Source organism: Heliangelus exortis, chromosome 2, assembly GCF_036169615.1.
Source record: "Heliangelus exortis chromosome 2, bHelExo1.hap1, whole genome shotgun sequence".
In the NCBI taxonomy this organism is placed as follows: domain Eukaryota; kingdom Metazoa; phylum Chordata; class Aves; order Apodiformes; family Trochilidae; genus Heliangelus; species Heliangelus exortis.
Window position 1 is genome coordinate 107,915,624 of NC_092423.1, and position 20,894 is coordinate 107,936,517.

The window sequence follows — 20,894 nt, forward strand, 5'->3', positions numbered from 1 at the left end:
GCATCTCACAGACATGGGATGCCCTGCTCCTGCTTGAACTCTGATCTTAAACACAGCAGAGCCAAATCATACTTCAAGTATTTGCTTTGAATTCAGGCTCAAACAAAACCAGCCAGAAGATCAGCCTGGATCCAGCAAGAGTGAACAAATGGTGAATTTTACTGATACCCACAAATCTCATTATGTCAAAGAATTTGAGAAACTGAAGGCTGACACAGAGTAATACTATCAAAACAAGAGGCAGCAAGAATCTCAAAAAGAAGCTGCAGGATAAACTGAATGTTGCACTGAGGTTTAGATACCAACCTCAATGGAGGTAATAGACAAAGAGATAAATACACTGTCCCAATCAGTATTTCAAGTTCAGACCTTTTATTTATTAACATTACAGACTTAATTTAATATTCAGATACCAGGACAATCATTAGTGACCTTTTTCTTCTAAAAAGGCATCTGAAGAAGTTTTATCCCACAACACTGTAATGGAGAATCCAGTTGCACCCTGCAAATCTGACCTAAGGCTAAGGGCATCCACTTCACTGTTACTGAAGAAACTGTTGGGCCATCACAGAAGGTGTGATGAGATCTCTGACAATTACCTTCCCTGCTCCAGGACAGACATTTCAGTGCAACAAAAGTGTCATAGGAAAACTGCTTATTTCAACAGATTTTGGCTTCCACACACAGTTGACTGCAAAGATAGCCATGATTAGCAACGCATTTAATTGAGAGAAAATACCATCATCCAGGAGTTTAACTATGAACTTGATGAAAGACATATGATACAATGTAAATTTTATTTTGGACAGGGAATTTTTTTTTAGATTTTGTTATCACAAAAAATGAATTAATGAACATTACAACCTATAAATGAATAGGTTTCCAGAATCTCTTCCAAACCCTAAAACACTACCAGGGAAATGACCTGAGCCCTCACAGCCACCAGACCAAGGTCTGAAGATCAGATTTCTGCTGGAACTCTGACCCACCAGGAGTATTTTTCTCCTTATGGCCAAAGTACACACCTAAAAGGGTATTATGACTTTGTCGAAAACTAAAGCATGCTGAGCCCTCATGAAAAAAATGACCTAGAAATAATTTAGTTCTTAGGTTCAAAATATATCTAAAAATATGCTGAAAAAATTAATGTTCCTTAATGAATGGATTTTTCTGACTCTTCTAAGGCATATCAACTTCCCAAAGCACATCTGAAAGAAAGTGAAAAAACTTTCTACTAGTAACTGGAAACCTTTCACTTACCTGAGAACTGGTTTTACCATTCATTCACATTAGTGCCATGAAATTTTTGGTTTTTAATCTTTTCATTCTCAACATGGGCAAGCTTAGCAGGAGTCCCAGAGTACAAGTTTTCATTGCAGCAGAGCTCACTGTAGTGTTCACTGAAGACATTCAGTGATGCCCAAGAGATACCACCTCTCCTGCTCATGTAATGCATGTTGCCGACCACTGACAGACTGAAGTTTAGGAACATGGATACTTAGTTGAGAATGATTTGCTGCAGACATTCAATGTTGCTCTGTTACCTGAATCTACTAGAGTTTTTTTTCATTTCTGTCCAGTGCATTTGTTTAAATACACACAGAAAAAAAAGAGGCACTGTTTGCTCCAACAGCAATATTTTCTTTTTGCCTAAAAATCAGAAGTCTAAGGGTAAGTGAATCTTTTGCCTGGCAAGTCACACTGAACTGTTGCAAAGCTACCTGACAAGTTAAAAGTTTTCTTTACTTCTACAGTTGCCTAACAATTTTCCATTCCCTGTATTAAAATAATTTATCCATATTTTGGAGCGGTGAATATTTTTCTTTATTAATCCAATCCCATTGCTGTTACTCACTGAAGATGGTCTCTAAGAAAACATTGAAGAGTCAGGGCATTTTTTTTAGCTGGAAGATTTTTAAAGTGAATGTCCTTCTCTTTGGGATAACAGCCTCTGAACTGAGAGGCAGCTTAGGGGTGGACAACTATCCTTAAAGAGCAGCACCTACCATCAACATTCCTTTGGGAAGAACACTCAGGAACGTCCTTCTCATCTTCCTCTCCCTGTATTACCAGCTTATTCATCATGTTGACAGGAGACCCATACAGCACCCTAGCGAGAGATGCTCAGCAGCTTTCCCATATGGAGTCCCACCTAGGCTGCTGTACTCCTACCGAACACTGTCGTGCCCTATAGCTTGAAACAGACTTTAACAGATGTGTTGCTTATATGATATCATGAACACCATGTCTCCAGTGACAGTATCTATACAAATACATCTTTTGAACTCAGTTCTTCAAATTCACTGATATTTGAATGCAAAAGACATCCTTACTGTCCAGAGAGTATCTGAAGCATTGTAAGGGATTTGAATCTAAGGAATTTTATTAGCAAAGCTTACGTTGGTAAGAGTCACAAAACCTGTGTCATGAACCTTACTGATGAAACTGTGCCAACAACTGATTTTTTTGTACTGTTGGAAGTTTTGAAAAACCTAAAAGAATTTGCCTTGATCCTGAATACTTTTAAAAGTAAAACTAAAGAAAGCGTGAAGGTTAGGTGCTTTTGCAATTTGCCTTCCCTTTCTCACCTCCTTTCTTTTCCTCGTTTGTTTTAGACTGAGGTGTACAATGGAAGAGTTTATAGAATGCTTCAGGGTGGTTAAACCCACACTTTTTCCTCTAGGAAATTTCAGTCAGCTCTTCTTTTTGACTTTCAGACTGGGAAAAGTCAAGAAGAGCCTTTTTTTGTTTGTTTGATTCTATATTGGATGTAGATATATAGGCTTCTTTTCCTTAGAAAGGCAAGAACACGACACACAACTTACTGCTGTCTCACCCAAGCTGTGACTGGTTACCTTTTCCATTGCTTTTTTTTCTGAAAAGAGGCAGTCAGGGATGATAGGAAGAACAAACTGTGGCATCAACTTCTATTTACTTCCAGCCTCAGTGCAAACGGTCTGTTTCCACTGAACTTGGCAGATGATAATATTTGCTCAAAGTTTATTGTCTGCTTTCCAAGAATACAGCAAGAAGTGTAGACTACTAAGCACTAAGCATGATGGTCTTTAAAGAAAATTTCAGGAAAGCAGCAAATACAAAAACTGATGCCAGGAATTACCTACTAATGGATTCTAACTTCCCATATTCTTTCATTTCTTTGGATGGTCCTTTGCTAAACCTGCAATACCAGACAGGATCTGTTTCAAAAATATCAACAACAGAGATCTATACAGAGCAGTAGAGTCAAAACTTTTATTCAGAATTTTTATTAACTTCCCTACTAAATCTTTCCAGGCCATACTTTGAAAGGGTAATGGAAGACTTTGTTCATATTTAGAAAACTGCTCTGATTATTAAAACACAGGAGATGTTTGAAAAGAGAAAATGGTGTTTTAACAGATAAGGAGGATTTTTTCCTAGTGTGAATTTCACAGAAACAAAGCTTTTTTCCTGGCAAACTACTTTCTGTTGATTTTGTGTTCTACATTTGCTTTCCTCACTCCCCTTGCCCCCAAGGTTTGCTGTACTTTTTCTGCAAGTACAAATCCAAACAATTACACCATCGCAGCTCAGTTCCATTTAGTGCCCAGAAGTTATAGACCCAGGATTCTTATTCTTCTTCTAAAAGGAAAAAAAACATAGTACCCCCAGGCCCCAGGCCCCCCAGGCCACAACATGCCTCCAGAGACTCTGTTCTTTCTATCTCCTCTTTCCACGTGAAGGCAAAGAATGAACAGATAAGCCCTAAACAGCACATGCAGCAAGCCTAGATGGACTGTGTTGCCAAAGCATGGACAGGACCCCACAAGACCTCACAAGAGGCAGCTCTGTTCTTATAGGAACCTACAGGATCCATAAATAAGGTGCACATTGCAGGTGCTTGGAAAGAGGCATTTTGCTAATGTACAGCATTTGAGGAGGAAGTTCCCAATTTCACAGGCACTCTGCCCTCAGTTTGAGTTTAGTAAGGTTGGGGTTTTTTTAATTGAACTTCATTTTCCCCATAGAACAAGGTGGCTTGAAATCCTGTGAAAGACTTCCCTTCTTGCAAAACAGTTTGGAGATTCAGATGCAGATACCTGAAGCTCCTTCAAGTGCTAAAAAGTGATGGAAAGCTGAGGAACAGCACAGCCCAACCAGCTGCAGCAGCTTTTGGAGATCCAAGCTACAAGGTCTGGAGCAGTCAGCATTAGTGTGTGTGAGACACGGAGCCTGTGAAGCCCTGAGGAGCCACTGAGAGGCCAGGGGCAATGGCAGCAGGGGATTTAAGAGAAAGGACAGGTGGAGGTGAAGCTCAGGTAGGCTGGATCTGAAGAGCCCTTCCTAGGAGCAAGGAGGAACCTATAATGCAGACTGCTAAGGGAAACAGAGTATCTTGGATGTTCAAAAGGCTTTGAAGTAGGAGATTTGGTGAAACAGAAGCAAGAGAAGCCAGAGCATGGGCAAGGAGGTATAGGGATTTGTAAGGACATAAATCAGGAGGTGCTGGCAGTTCACAAAGGAGACGACCACAACTGGGGCTTATGACAATTACAGCAGCTGGTAGAGGGAGTACCTGCACATGGATCTTGGCACCCCTTCTTCACCCACAGATGTTGGAAAGATAGTTGCCCATAAGAAAGGCTATTAAATGGAATTAATAAATTATAAAGAGCGTAATTTGCCAACACAATGGTAGCCTGTCTATGAAGACAGGCTTGGAGACTCGGAGTTGTTCAGCCTGGAGGAGGCTCCAGGGAGAGCTTACAGAATCCTTCCAGTACTTGAAGGGGGGGGCTACAGGGAAGCTGAGGAGGCACTTTTTACAAGGGTGTGCAGGGAGAGAAAAAACAATTTCCAACCGAAGGAGGGTAAAGATTTAATCAGAAAGAAATTCTTTACTGTGAGGGCAACCTCACAGTTGAGGTTGTGTGGGGACTGTGTGTCTGGGCACTCCCTTTACTGTGAGGCACAGATTGCCCAGAAAAGCCTAGAAGTGTTCAAGACCAGGTTTGATGGGACTTTCAGATATGTGGTTCAGTGGGAGGTGTCCCATGCAAGAGCCCATGCAGGAGGGTGGGACTTAAATGATCTTTAAGGTCCCTTCAAAACCAAAATATTCTATGATTTTATGTTTCTCCTAAGGAATACTGTAACTGGGCCAAGAAACTGGCTATAACCAATGACACTGCAGCTCTCAAGGATTTTACCAGTCAGGTCATATATGCCCTTTTAGGACAATGGTGCTGCCTCTGACTATAACCTAAGCTCCAGGCCTCGCTCTCCCTCTCAAATACTCAACATCTCTCCACTTACACTTCAGTACTAGCCTGTCTGCAAAGGCAAATGAATGCACATAAGGCAAGTAAGGCAAGCAGGTGAGACTAACCAGGATTAAACTGTCTACAGGTCTGTGGTTCACTTCCCTGCAGCCTCTAATGTGTCAGTCTCCCTTCTGCAGCTCAGCTGAGAGAATCCTGGCACAGTTACAATTTCCTGATATTAATTCAGGCACATAAGACCTGATACAAAGCCCACTAAAATAAACCAGAGCTTCACTTTTCCTTCGTGCACACTGCAATGCAAATGTTACTAATTCACATACACTTTAAGGTATGTTTGTTATCCAGATATTAATTTGAGGTATGAGATATTTCTCTATTGCAATTAACCATGAATACAAAAATTAGTTAAAAATCAAAATATTGATGTCAGGATCAAAAAGGAACAGGCAAGTGGCTGTTACCAGAACACATGACAAGGCATTTGTGAAAAGAAACAAGTACATTTTTTTACAACCGTGGCAGATGCCCTACTTAGATCCTACAAAAATCCTAGCAGGAAAAAAAAAAAGGTCAGATTCAACTACACTCTGTGAGATTTGGAAACAGATAGTGTCATCACTTGGCTTTGCAAACAAAGATTTAAGAAGGAAATTACTTAATTGCCATGTGACATAACCAGTTTCTTCATATTTTGAATTTATTCTGCAGAAAGTAAAACAGACTGGGTATCTGTCTCTTCCACATAAATGCTAGCATCTCACACTGTTCAACACCTTACACTTTCCCTCTTCATCAACACCTTTCCACTGAGTGAAAACTGGCCTTATCATCTTCATCACTTGTCTCTGTTTAATTTGCTGTCACTGTGACTAATATCACCTAACACAGTTTGGATGACACCCTCTCCCTGCTGAAATTAAAGAAAAATATAAACCTCTACAATTACTTTCAGTGGGATAAGAATTTGCACTTCTCATCTCCGCAAAGTTTAGGGAACAAAGGCATAGAAAAACATCTGGGTCTGTACATGCTGGGACTTTGAAAACAGCACCGTCAGTCTTAGCCTTCTTATGTCTTGGTCTTTTTTATTTCCCTCCTTTCTCTTTTCCTCTTAAATTCTGTATTTACTGCCTAAAGTTTTTCCCATCTCAGGTCACTCAGTTGACCCCTGTCCATTTTTCCTCCCCCACATCTGAAACAGCTTTGACAGAAACTGAAATACTCAGTTGTTCACAACAGATGCTGTTTCTGCCAAGAATTACTTTTTTTCCTTTTTTTTTTTGTTGCCTCTCTTCTTCTCATCTGCCGGGTTCTTTTTTGTTTTGCTTTCCTCCTCTTCTGTCTGGTATCCTATCCTTTCACTTCTCTCCCTTCAAAACTGCTCTCTCCCCATTTCCCTCATTCATACATCCTCACTTCCACTACTTATGTCCTGTTTCTCTCCCAAGGTATCTCAGTTCCTATTTTTTTCTGCATTTTCCCCACTCTCCCAGGTTCCTCGCTTCCCTCTATGCTCAGGTACTAATGCAGCTGTACAGACAAGCAGCTGCTGATTTCCCTGCAGATCCTGGGAGGAGCTGGGCCAGCCCAAGCCACTGATGGCCAAGAGGAGCTGCATGTGTCCTGCAGCTGACAAGCAACTCCCAAGGCCCTACGAGGCTGTCTCTTCCCACCCAAACTATCTTCTCAGGTCTGTTAGGATCAGAAGTCATTGTGAATAGGCAGAGGAGAGCAAAAATATAAAATCATTGCAATGTTCCATAAGAAGGCAGCAAGATTTCAGTAAAGCATTCAATAATAAGCCCTGTAATTTAAATACTTTTTTTCTCTAATGCTCCATTCTCTGTCTACAGCTGTACTGTGTATGAGCACAAGAAAAACTAAAAGTAAAAGCTACCTGTTTCACAGCAGTGATGTTATTTTAAGCATTTTCATTGCTGCAAATAAACATGGAAGCAGTAGTAATTCTGACTTGCTCACTCATCTCTAAAAGTGAAGTTCTTCCCAGCAACACAGTAATGCTGTAACCTAGACCTTTCAAAACTGGAAATACATACTGTGCATTATATAAAATACACTACAAAATAACACACAAAGACTTTAATCAGCTCAATATTCTAGTGAAGTTCCAAGAGACTAACAGTAATTGGGAAATGAACCTTCCTCTTTCTAAATGCATTTTTTCCCCAGGATTACAGAAAACATGATACAGCACCAAGTTACGTGTGTCTCTCGGGGGCAAACATAATTTAAGCCTAACATCTGGGGTCCCCCATAATGGGCCCAAATCTCTCCATGCTGAAAGGAACCGGGATTTTTCCTACTGATCTCAAAACTGACTGCCTCAAGAAGCTCTAATAGTGGTTTGTGTGCTGAGGCCCTACTGCAGGGTGAGGATTGCAGGGGCCAGAAAGCTCCAGCATTAACCTGCGAAGTGGAGATGGAAGTCAATGTTATTACCAACTTTGCCTAGAGTTGAGCACCTGATCAAATGACAGTCCAGAGCCAAAACACCCACCCCCAGTGGTAAAACCCTAAACTTCTGAGTGCACATCAAGGTTCACAAGTTAGGAACTTCATTACTCATCTTTATAAACTATGATCATTTAGTTGCTGTACTTCGAAAAATAATTTTGAAAAAATGCATGAAGGTGTTCAAGTGTTACCTTCCCTCAGGAAATGTAATGAAAAAAATATTTAAAAATGCTCTCCCTGCAGGTAAACTGCATTTTTCACTATGGCACAGAGGACAACCATGCTACGAGTGCCAGCATCACTTGCACTGCAGGACCAGAATGTGTAGCACTAACTTCGAAAATAACTCTGCTCAAAGTGTGCAGGCTGGCTCTTAGGATCCAAAACCACTTTCCTGCCACACTGAAAATAGCAAAACCTTGTGTCTGTCAGACAGATGAGCCACGTAAAGAACAAGCTTAATGAAACAACCTCTGCTGTTTCTCCAGTTACATTTCAGAGGAGTATCATGGTATTTTGAGGTTTCCATCACATGTATTTCATTTAAGAAATGCAAGTAGCCCCAATTCCATAGTACTCCAAAGTAGTAATGCATCTATAGAAATGTATGTACATATTGGTACAGACTTTTTTTTTTTTTTTAAGTAGCATGTTACAAAAAAAAAAAATTTCTTTTTAAAAATGCAGAAAAATTACTGGCAATTTCTAATTATGAGTGCAATGCTCTTAATTTCTTCAATATAGTAATAGATGGCTATGGCACTGCTTATATTCTCACCAGCCCATACTGTACTGTGCAGTATATATTATACTGCACAACTGGAAAAGTTAATCTCTTTCTTAAGACAAGAGAATCTTTTGAGAATGACTTTTCATTAAACTTTCAGCTCCAAATTACCAAGGTCACCACTGATCACAGTAAAGGTAGTAATTGCTTTAATGTCCTTTGCTGTGTAATAATTTTTACCTACTTGTACACACACCTGTTAATTACTTTTAAGATTTCCTTCCACAAATTAGTAACTTAAATAACTGCATATTTTCCACTTTAAAAATAGATTTTTACTTACTGAATGTCAACTTGTCAAAATTGTTAAGAGAAACAATGGGTAACAAGAAGGACAAGTCTGGAAATCTCTCTAATATTATGTAAGTTTCTTTTGTTTTTTCGTTCATGTTTAAGAAAGCATTTGAACACTTGGGCAGCCTAAGGAAATCTTAAAATGATTAAGATTCAAAGACAGGCCTTTGTGACCTTTATGAATTCCCAGGAATACCATCCAAGACCCAAACCAAAAATATACCAATTGTATGCCACATCACAGAGCATTTCAACATCTCCATCATTTAAATGTTTTGAGTAAGTTCTAATGTCTGCCTATAAATAAAAGGAAATATTTTTTCCCCGATTTCTCCACCACCAAAAAACCCAATCAAGAGAAGCTAGTTATGACACCGTCATTAAAGTAAACACAGTAAACACAGTAAAGTTCAGAAGGTGATGGTATGTTTTTGTGCAGAGTCTCTGAAATGCCACTGTCTGCACAGATGTGCAGACCTGCTACAAATAGAAAACAGAGTACTTGTGGCATTCAGAGTCCCCCACAAGCCATTAAGTAAACTCAACTTAGAATCTAATCTAGGTCTACCTAAAGTGTGATCCTTTTGTGTACACTCCCGCTTACAGGGCCAGCCAGCTCCCAGCACCAAGGGTATCAGATTCTTGCAGCATCCATGACACTTGTAAGCATTCAGTGGTCAGAACACCACTACATATCCTTCAAATGACATGGACCAATGAAGCTGGAAGGTATCTTCACTGAACCAAGCCGGCTAGTATCTCAGCAATCCACCAGGACACAAGCCCCAGAATGCCCCTGGAGGCGTGCAGCACCCTGACTGAGGAGGAGGTGGTGGGGTTTGCATTTTTGAAAGTCAACAATTTTGAATACTAAAATGCAAAAAGGGTACGCACCAGCTACAGCAGTGGCGCCTCAAAAATACTTTACAGTGCGAAATGTTGGTGTTTGTTTTTTACTGTAGGATTTCAGAGTGAGAACTGGTTAGGCAGCAAGGTGATGAGCACGACAAAACACTAACAGAGCGAGCTAGCCAGAGATCATAACAGAAGGCACAGCATTTCCAAAGTTAAATCACCGGGGTACCCATTACATGAAGAAATAAAGGATCCTCTGCATTAATGCTAAGAGAGCATGTTATCTAAAATATTTAACAATGCACTAGTTTTTCTTGCGGCTGTTAAGTCATTAATAATATCCACCTATTAGTTAAAAAGCTGAATAATACAAAGTGTGCTCTGATTTCTGCACTACCATGCCACTGTACTTAGAAGATGATATTATCTTTCCATTTTCTAATGAAATAAAGTATAAACTTATTTTTAAAGGACAAAAAAATTAACATCCTTTTCATTTTTAATATATTTACTGCTCATTAAACGACATGCTGTGCTTTCAGTTCCTAAAACTAACCTCACATTGTCAATCTTTGACATCATGATTCATTTATGACCTTATTAAATGAAAATAACTGACATGTCATAGATGTAAGGACTATGAAGTCACAAGTTTCCATGCACAATACAGACACCATTCGAACACCAGCGATACCAAGGTGTGCACAAATAATGCAGGTAATTACGAAAATAATTCATTAGATTTAGGACTTGGGTATCACAGATGAAAACGCCCTGCAGATGCGCTGATGATAATCATTGTTAAGGGCTAATAACACTGTGGGGCAAAACCACAATAAATATATATACGGCCTATAATAAATAATTACAACAGGTTCCCAAGGCGCGGGCGCTCTCACATACAGTGAAGCCCCCGGGACCGGACACTACGTCTGACGGAGTTGCGATAGCCGCCAGCACGCCGGGAGGCCATGGGGAGGACTGGACTGGGCTGGGCTGGGCTGGGCCGGACCGGGCAGCCGAGGGACCCACGCCTTGGGAGACTCCCGTGGCAGCTCGCCCCGCCGGCCATCGCTACCGAGACGGCCTCTCGCCCTCGGACTCGGCCTCCGCCCCCGCCGCTGCCCCAGCCCTGCCAGGGCTTCAGCCCTCCCCGCCCAGCTCCTCGCTGATGGAAAGGCGGCCGGCGGAGCCTGCCCGGCCCGGCTGTCTGCGCAACGCAGGGCGGGCGGCCAGAGAAGCGCTGCGGGGCTCTCCCTGCCCCGCCACCCGCCCCTGGCCGCAAAGGCCCCGCCGGGCCGAGGGGAGGGGATGAAAAGTTTGGCGGTGCTAAGGGGGGGCAGCTCCACGCCACCGCCGCCCGGTCCGGCCGCAGGCGCCGCGCCTCCTCCAGCCCCCTCCGGAGGGCGCCCGGCCCAGCCCCCGCGAGCTGCTTGCCCACCGCCGCCTCGGCCCCGCAGCCTGCGGGGACTCCCCGCTCCCCCAACCTCCCTCCAGCGCCCAGGAGACGCCGAAGGAGCGTCCGTGAGGAAAGCCTCCCCTCCACCCCCCACGCCCCGTCCCTCCCCGCCGTCCCTCCTCACCTGCTGGCCAGGCTCTGCCGGCAGTGCTGCCTGAAGGGCATCAGGTGGTAGTTCATGGCGTCCAGCAGCAGCTTCTGGCAGACGGGGTCGGTGCGCATGAAATCCACCGACTGGACCCGCTCCACCAGCTCCGGGGCCGGGATGAGGGCGAAGCGGAGGCGCTTCATGAGGTCTGGGGCGTACTGCATGCGGGTCTCTCGGTCGTGCTCCAGCCACAGCACGGACATCTGGAAAAGCGCCAGCTCCGACTCGACGGGGGGGGGGCAGGGAGTCGAGCAGGGCGCGCATCTCCTCGAAGTTGAGCAGCAGCACGTCCTCCACCAGGTACTTGTTGGCCAGCTTCTTGGTCTCCTCCAGGCCGTGCAGGGCGGCGATCTTGCACACCTGCTTGTAGTTCTGCACCGAGATCTGGTCGTTGAGGAACTGGACGCACAGCTTGGTGACCTGCGGGATGTGCAGGATCTTGCTGACCGACAGCACCTCCTCCACCGTGTCCAGCGAGAGGGTCACGTTGGCCGTGTACAGGTACTCCAGCACCAGCCGCAGTCCGATGGACGAGCAGCCCTGCAGCACCAGGTTGTTGATGGCCCGTGGGCTGGCCAGCAGCTTGTCCTCCGGGGAGGAGGACGGGGTACCGGGCTCCTCCTGCGGCTGCGGCGGCGGCGGTTCCTTCGGTGGGCCCCCCAGCCCGTCCTGGGCGCCGGGTCCCAGCCCCAGGGCGTGAGGGTGCCCAGCGCTCCCACCGCCGCTGGAGAAGAGGGATCGGAAGTACTGGGAGCAGGAGGCCAGGACGGCTTTGTGGCAGTGGAACTGCTGGCCCTGGGCCGTCAGGGTCACGTCGCAGAAGAGCTGCTTCCTCCACAGCAGGTTGAGGCCGTGCAGCAGGTTGTCGCTGTGGCTGGGGTCGAAGGTGGAGGTCCTGTCCCCGGATCTGGACATGGCGAGCGGCCTCCGACACACCTGTCTTTTAAACCCTCCTCCAACCTGGGCAGAGGGGTGGGGAGGAGAGCGGGGTGGGGGGGACAACACGGGACGACACAACAATAAACATAGAGCTTTAGAGGCCCGGAGGGCGCATCCCGGCCGTGTGACCACGGGTGGCGGGGGCAGCAGTCAGGGGATGGGCTCCCCTCTGCCCCCGCCGAGCCGCCCCCCTGCCCCGCACACAGACCGGTTCGCACGTAGGGGCAGCAACTTGCAAAGGCTGGAGGAGATTAATTTTTTGCCCTACCCCCTTTCCCCCCCGCATTCTACACACACATACACCACCCCTTTCTCCTCCCTCCTCGGTGCAAACCGGGCTGCTCTTCAGGGGAGGAGCGAAGAAGACGGGAACGTTTTCAACCCTGAGCCACCCCCCTCAAAACAAAAAACATCTCACAAACCTACCCAAGCAATCACGAACAAAATAAGCTCCCCCCCGCCCCCCCCTCCAAGAAAATTATAAAACCCACAAACAAAACCACCAACCAACAACAACAACGAAAAAAAAACCAAACCACAAAACTCCGTGATACCCAGAGAAACTACCAAGTGACTGAAACTCTAAAGGGAAGGCGAGCAGCCCCCGTACCCCCAACCCCCCGGACGTTTGGGTGGCAACTCAGCGGCGCCCTGACCCGCTTCCTCCCTATCCTCCCTAGAATCGGGAGATGGCGTGTCCGGGCCGAGGGCCCCGCCGTGGGCCGGCACAGGAGTTGTGCCCCTCTCCTCGACCCAGCGGGGGGTTGGCAATACTTCCCACCCCGGAGAGGGGAGGGAGGGAAAGCGCCAGCCTCGGGCCCGGCGAGGGGCCGTCCGCTGCTGTCCTGCCCGTCTCGCTTCTCCTCGCAGCAGACGGCGCCGCTGCCGTAACTCCGGTAACTACGTGAAGTTCAAGTTGGGGGAAGGACACGGGAGGCAGGCGGGGGCTGCGGGGAGCAGGGCCCTCCCTGCCCGGCGGCCCCTCGGGCCGGCCGGGCCCCGCTGCAGCCCTTTCTACCCCGTACGCGGCTCCGGGTTGGGAGGGGGTGTGGGGGGGAGTGTGCGGGGCAACCCCGAGCTGCGGCCGCACCTGGGGTGGCTGCGCGGCCACCGACCCGAGCTGGCCGCATCCCGCCTCGCGGAGCGCCGCCGCTCTTCCTCCTCCTCCTCCTCCTCAGCGGGATCCCGCCGAGACCTGCTCCTGCCATTGCAGCGCGCTAAGTCGCTCTTCGCCAGCGCTGGGCTTCCCTCTACCTCCCTTCCCTGTCCCCCGCCCCATTTATCGGCACAGCGAGGGGCTCCTTCCAGCCGCTTCCCCTGCCCCGGCGCCGCTCAGCCCCGCTCCGCGCCCCGCCGCCGGCTACAGAAACCTCCCGGAGCCTCTCCCTTTAAGTGGACCCGGTCAAACCCCCCCCTCCCCACCGCACACACAGACACACGCATACATACATGCACACACACATAGACACACACTCCTCCTCTTTCTCCCTCCCCTTCTTTCTTCCTCGTTTTGCCCATTTCTTGCAATCAGAGTTTATTCTGCAAACGCGTTCGTTACACAACTGCCCCCCCCTCCCATCCGCACACACTCCCAGCACACACACCCGCACACAGACACCCCTTTCCTCTCCCCCAACAACAAACAAATCAGGAGACACAAGAAAATGCACGGAGACGGTTAGACACAAGGCCAGAAACTTACCTGCTCTACAACCAGCTGCCAAAGTAAAGGTTCACTTAAGCTCCCTCTAAAAAAAAAATCAATTGTCCTTCCTTTTTAAAGGTTTGCTCGCTCCTTAAAGAGAAAAAAAAAAAAAAAAAAAAAAAAAAAAGAGAAAAAAAAAAAGAAAAAAGAAAAGAAAAAAAGAAGAAAAGAAAAAAAAAAAAAAGGAGAGAAAAGAAAGAAAGAAAAAAACCTTCTGGTTCCCAACTCGGAGCAGTCACTCTTTACAATTTATTTTGTCGTACATCATTTGATCACCATGAATTAGCAACAGCAAGAAAATGTACGAGAGAGAGAGAAGGAGAGAGAGAGAAAGAGAGAGAGAGAGAGAGCGCAGAGCTTTCTGCAAGAGAAGAAGAAGAAAAAATGTACGTGTGACAAATTATGCTACCAAGAAACAACACATCATTATCCTTGGGCCTGGGGCTCAGTGAGTCGTAACGAGAGTAATAGGAAATCCACGGTTGGGGAGAGAAACGGTCGTGCATGGCCAGTGGAGAGAGACCATACAGGGGGATGGATGCTGGAGAGACTCGCAAAATTATGGCTCAAGGCTATTGTAAAAATTGTCGAGCGTAAATGACTGCGATTTCAAACATCTTTGGAAGAAAGAAGGGGAAAAAGCGAGCCCCCCCCCCCCCTCCTCTCTGCCTCCCTCCCTCTCGCTCTCCCTCTCTCTTCTCTCTCTCTATAAAGAACCGTCAAGTTTTAGTGCGCATTGCTAATTAGTCAATTTCTCTCTGCCTTCACAGGCTGGCGACTTTGCTGCTGAGCTGAAACTGCTAATTTCTGTGACCAGCTTTTTTCTTAGCTGTGATCTGGATGAATGAGTAGCTGTCTCACAGAGATGACAAAAATAAACTCTAATCCCCCCAAAAATTTCCACTACATCTTTCTCATGCATAGATTTATGATCTTCAAGCACCCTGTGCAATATGCAAACTTTTTTGTGTGCGAGTGTGTGTGTGTGTTGCTGGCGGGGGCGGGTGTGTGTGTGTGTAAGTCTGTTGTATTCAGGTTGCACGGTATTTGTTTTGTGCCTCAGCTCTCCCCCCGCACCCCGGATGTAATGGAAATAATGCCTGATTTCAGTACCCAGTATATTGTCACCCCACCCCCGCCCCCTTGTATTTATATTGTTGCTTTGACAGGATACATCCTCCTTCCTTACAAGTATGATGAGGCTGGAGTGGTGGAGGGGGAAGAAAGAAAGTGAGGCTACTTAATGGTGTTAGTGGTAAAATGTTCCCTTTACATTTGTTCCCCTGCACTGTTCAAGATTTATTATCTTGTTTGGAGGCATATTTTCTCTATCGTTTTGTCTGGTTAGACAACCGTCTCTGAACTTCACTGTCAGCTCTTCAACAGACAAGGGTTGAGAAGTCACTTTTTTTTTTTTTTAATTTTTTTATTGGAAGATTAGCATATTGTCAGATTTGTCTTTCTGTTTCAAGACTTTGCAATGCAGAAGCCTGAGTCAAATGGCAGGAAAGCAGCTGCTTTTTCACAAATGTAACCTTTCAACTTTCTACCAGAGATGATACCTTAGAAATGAGCACAGTGCAGCCTTGTGGGTGGGGGCTTTGTTTTGGTTTTTGCTCCTTTGTAGTTGCAAGAAGCAGGGAAGTATTCTTATTGTAGGCACTTTGGGCTTTCTTCTTTCCAGCAAGGGGCATTTTGGTAGAGGACATGTTCTCCACACTTTGTCTCATGATATATTGCACCCTCACATTTATAGCTTCGTTCTTCTGTTGTCAAACCTCCAATTGTCAAAAAAAAAAAAAAAAAAAAAAAAGGTGGAATGTATGCCCTTCAATGAAAGCACATGAAAAGGAACTGGAGTGAGCACGTACAGAAAGTTTTACCTGGTGTGAAAGGCATAAACCCCATCCCCTTTTCAAGATAATACTCAGTCTCGTTAATTAAAATACACACTAGGAGTGGGACTTTGAATGCCTGGTCTCATGGTCTTTCTCTTTAACTTGGCCGAGGATACCAATACATTTACAGAGCTGGAGTCAGATTGCTTGGGAATGCAAAGGACTGGAACTGAAAGGCATCAAGGCACTTTTTACTTTTATTTATTTTCTGGTGACCTTAAAAAAACAAGTTCTGCCTTACTTTTCTATTTTTCTTCAGCAGATAGCTCCCTTCTTCTTCTCTTGGACATCAATTATTCCTGCAGGAAATTTCCAAGAAAGATTAGGCACCTGTTTTTTTAGGGCATGGTATTCCCAGAAGAATCATACTGTCATATGCTCCTTCTAAAACCATTTTCTTAGCTTTGCTCTCATTGTGCCTCGTCTGCTGAGGTGAGGAGAAACATGAATTATAAGACATCTAGATTTTGGTACTACCTGATGTCTTCAGTGATGCAAGTTGTCTCCCAAGTGGAGTAGATGGAAAGAAAAATTTTTATATTATGCTTGTGCTGCTGAACTTTACTGCGGTAATGGCTGTAAATAATCCCCATGGGGTTTTGTATCAATTTTTACTGACTGATGTCACCACTCTTCACTGACATTCTTTCCCCATGATAAGCTGCCAAAATATGCCCTTGCCAATGTGCAGCAAGTTTCTGGGACTAGCATATTGGTATGTTTTGCCCATTAGACTATTTTAATTCTCCTTTATCTTTGCTAGACTAACTCAAGTAGAAACAAACTTCAGTGTTATATAGATGATTTGTGGTCACATGTGAATTACATTGGACAAATATTTCCAGAAGTTCTGGTTACAGTATTTTCTAAATGGGCTTGAGTACTTTTGAAGTGAGACTTCAAAGCTCCTATCTCACTTCGGTGAGATTTTCAGAATTTCACCTGTTAAATCTGAAAAGTAGAAAGTTAAAGTACCTCTCTTGTAGGCAACAGCTATCAGCACAAAGTACCATATTTTCTTCCTTCTGCAGTTACTCCTTGACCCACACCATGTAAAATTACCTTTTTTTTTTTTTCCTGTGGAGCAAAACAAGATGTACTTGCTGTTCAGGTTAAGTAGGGACTTCACATCTCTAGATTAAGAGCCCAAGACCGTCACAAATATAAGGGGAACTACTGGGAGCAAAGAGCATCTCTTCAGAGGTACTGGACACATACTAACTCCCAAGCCTTCACTATCATAGCCATAGGACTCTATCCCTAACCAGAATTTCTAAAGAACAGTGGGCAGCACCCCATGCTTTCATCTTTTCAATGCCAGAGGTTACTAGATTTTGTGTGGTTACTTGTCTTCCCCTAGCTCATCTCTTTCCTTCCATGCAGACTCCTCAACTCACTGAAGTCTCATTGCAGGGGCTTGTAGCAGGGAGGTCAGTGCTACAAAAGGAATTGCAATTAAGGGAGGAGGTCCAGGTCCTCATGCAGAGGGGGCATTCATCAAGAAAATATAAGGCATTGTTATTTAAGTCCAAGGGAACAAACTCAGTACATAAGCGAGGTATTTTTCACTAAAAGTAAGTTTAGAAACCCTTTATTATCTGTGCTTGCAATATGAAATATACATCTGATTTTGGTTTTGCAATATACACTCATATGCTGGCACAGCTGAGAAATCAAGTTACTTGCACAGTATCTTAATTATTAAGAACAAAAATAAGTATCAGTTCTGAATACACGGGCCTTTGTCATTGAGACTGCTCCCAAAAACAGAGCTTCAGCTGGCTCTCTGCTTGGGATGCAGAAATTGCCTTTATGCATATTGCCTGACCTGTTGAACTCTGTCAAGAAAGTCTCCATTTCTGCCACTGTTGCGTTACAAAAGGTAGAACAGAGATGGTAGCTCTTACCAGAGCCACTCATACGTGTATGGTATCTCCCACTGCAAGGAAACAAAATTCTTTTGGGGGTCTTCCAGAGAAGTAAAGTCCACAGGTAAGATGGATCATTTTTTTATTGGGCAACATGCTATACTAGTAGCTTGGACAAATCTTAACACACAGTTGCTTTTTGTAGTATGAGTGCTATGCAGATAGATTCAGAACATTCTTGTATAATCCACCCTGAAGTCTCCTATGTGGAAATTTGTAAACTCGGTCTTCTGAAGGTAGACCTGGCAGTGCAGCTGCACTGTTCCTGCCATACAGCTGGACCGCTCACTTCATTCATTGCCAAGCAGAGTCAGTTCAGAAGTAAGGCAGGAATGGAAGATTTCAGGAGGCTGCTGTGCTGGTTGTTAGAGCCAGGGCTCATGAGTCTGGATTCCCACCGCTGGCACACAGTGATTGCACCTGCACTGCTTTGGGATTAGACCCTGGGACCCATCCAAAGCTCACAGGTGCCTTCTTCTTCCATGAGGAGGCCTTTGTCCAGAAAACTGAGGAAATGTGAGGTGCTACAAGGAGCTGGGAGGGAGAGAGATCTGAAATCAGAAGTTATCTTGAGTATAATATGTAACAACCTTGATTCAGGTGCATCCTTTCATATCTCTGTGCTTCAGTTCTCATAACTGCATTCCAAGACTCTCCCAGTTTATGGTCCATTGGCCCCACTGAGCACATCTGCCTAGCTCCAATATGCTTGCTTTCCCAGTGGCTTCTGCAACTTTGTTTATAGAGACTGGCACAACTCTTCCTAAAGGTGTCACAGGCATCCTGGCCACCTGTGTTGTGTCCTAGTTCGCCTAGTACTTGCCTAGTGCTTTGGGATTACTCCAGGAATACTGACTGGTTTTATTTATGCATGCAGACATACTGTGAAGTATTGTTTCTATGCCTGAACATATACAGAACATAATTTTTTCTGTAACAAAGAGTCATAATGCCATTAAATAGTCAGACTTCTGCCCTGCTTACCCAAAGCTCTGGTGGGGGCGGACTGGGAGATGCCAAACAGGACCTTAAATCAGTGATCCTAAGAGCCAAAAGGCAGATAGTTCTTCCTCCTCTTGCAGTCTCCAGAAAGGCAATAGGGTAGGTTACATAAAAAATTATAAAGTCATTCAATGAAATGCTGTGCAGTCGAGATTACATGAATAAAGTTTGTAGAAAATCAGTGGCTTCTGAAAAATCAAAATATAAGATACTGCTTCTGAAAGAGTTATTAAAATAACTTGGAGGGTGGGAGGGCAGAATTCAGAACTGTTAAAAGAAGCAGCTAAGCTTGGGGAAATTGCAATCTAAAAGCAAGGTGGATTAAGCAAATCCTTCTGTAAAGAACCATGCTACAACTAGGAGCATTCTAACCATCACTCAGAAAAGCTTATGTTTTGGGTCTTGATGTTCAGGCACATAATACGAGCTATAGTGATTGAGTCTGTGCTCTACTCCCAGTTAAGGGATACTCTCTTGTACTTAAGTCCATTTCTGTTCAGAAAAGCATTTAAGCAGTTCTTAAAGTATATTCTTAAGTGCTCTCTTGAAAGGGAATGCTTTCCTGGCATGGGACATGTGTCCTCATTCACCATTCAATCTGGCTGAGTTTTTCCAGCCTGATGCACATCGGACTCACTGCAAAACTAGGAGGGCACACTGGTGGCAAGTGAAACCACAATTGCTCTAGAGGCAATCAGGCTTTGTTAGGAGCCATCCCCAAATGGGAGAGGGCTCCATCCCAGTTGCTTGGTTTCTTGAGGCAGCATTTTGAGGCACAAAGGGGAAAGGGCAAGGTTCAGTGCAACAGGAACCAGCTGGATTGTGGGGGCAAGATTTGGAGTATATTTTTGTACCAAAATAATACATAATCCATAGGATGGCTCTTGCAAGCACCTAGGGAGAACTAACAGATTTGAAGGGAGAGAAGAGTTGCAAAATATATTTTCATTCCCTTTCAAGCAAAATCTACTGACAAAAGACTTTTGTTCTCCATCATATCTAAGTGCTCTGAGGACAGAAATCTTTCAGCTGCCCCCAAAACTCTCTTCTCCCTTTGGATGTAGCAGATAGGGCTCATTTGATGTCAACTCCCTTGTGAGGTGTAACAATTTCAAGTAAAATGTGGTGTTAGCTTTGACTACCAAGATACTTATTTGTTTACATAATTTTGGTGACATCAGTTAAATGTAAGTATAAAAAACCCAAAGGAGATGCTAGTTTACAGTCTTCCCTTGATTTACTTCACCTTTCTAAGATACCATAGAGCCCCTCCTGACCTGGCTGCTTAAATAGTAGGGCTGTGCTTAAATAATAGAGTCTTGTTTGTCTGCAGAGAGGAAAAAAGGTGATCTCTCTGTGGAGATCATGTGTCATCATCACTTTCCCAGTAACCAGACCTATTCACCATTGTGAAATAGCCAACATGCCACTTCTCCCCCCCATATTCCAGGCTGTATTTTTGAAACCAGAAGCTGCTAACTCAAGCTAGCTGGTTTGCTGATTAGGAAAAAAACAAAACCACAAAACATGGAGATAGTGCTTCATGAGATTAAAACCAGGTAATCTTTAACTTTGTGTAGCCAGTGTAGGTCAAGCATTATTCCTCTAACTGGTGTTGACCCCATTAGATGGTCAGGGTGATTTTGGTGAACTACAGTACTGGCTCTGACTTAACCCAACTAGCTATGCAGATAAACAAGGACCTCTGTCTTGTCTCCACTAGATCCATCTGCAACATAGCAACCTGAGGTTGGTGTAGCATTGTAAAAATAACTTTTTCATAAGGGAACATATAACTTTAGTAGCAGATACTCTGAAGGAGGAGAAACTGGCAGCAGAAAAATAATCTCTTTCCTTCGCTGAACTGTTTCTCTACTTCTCAGCAAAGTGGACAGTTGTGTCCAGCTTCCTGGTTCAAATCTGGGCCAAGAAGTAGAACCCAAGAAGAACCCATCAGTGAATGGGTGGCAAGGCTCCATGGGTCACCAGCCAGCTGTTTCAGGTCAGCATCTAGTTCACATAATAAAAATGTTGTTGTATTTGGCTCAGAGTTACATTGCCTTGGAATACAAGCAGATCATCTGTGGTCTGCTTTGGCATGAAGGATATGGCAGCCATTCACAGCTGGAAATTGTTCCCC

General features: G+C 44.7%; 1 protein-coding gene across 1 annotated transcript in view; it reads right to left on the reverse strand.

The window, feature by feature from the left end:
- Positions 1 to 12,613, reverse strand: part of KLHL14 (kelch like family member 14) — a 61,939-nt gene extending 49,326 nt beyond the window's left edge. The window contains 2 exon segments of the mRNA XM_071737443.1: positions 11,259 to 11,521; positions 11,523 to 12,613. Coding sequence (XP_071593544.1) covers positions 11,259 to 11,521; positions 11,523 to 12,197 — 938 coding nt within the window. The 5' untranslated portion in view covers positions 12,198 to 12,613.
- Positions 12,614 to 20,894: the final 8,281 nt, after the last annotated feature.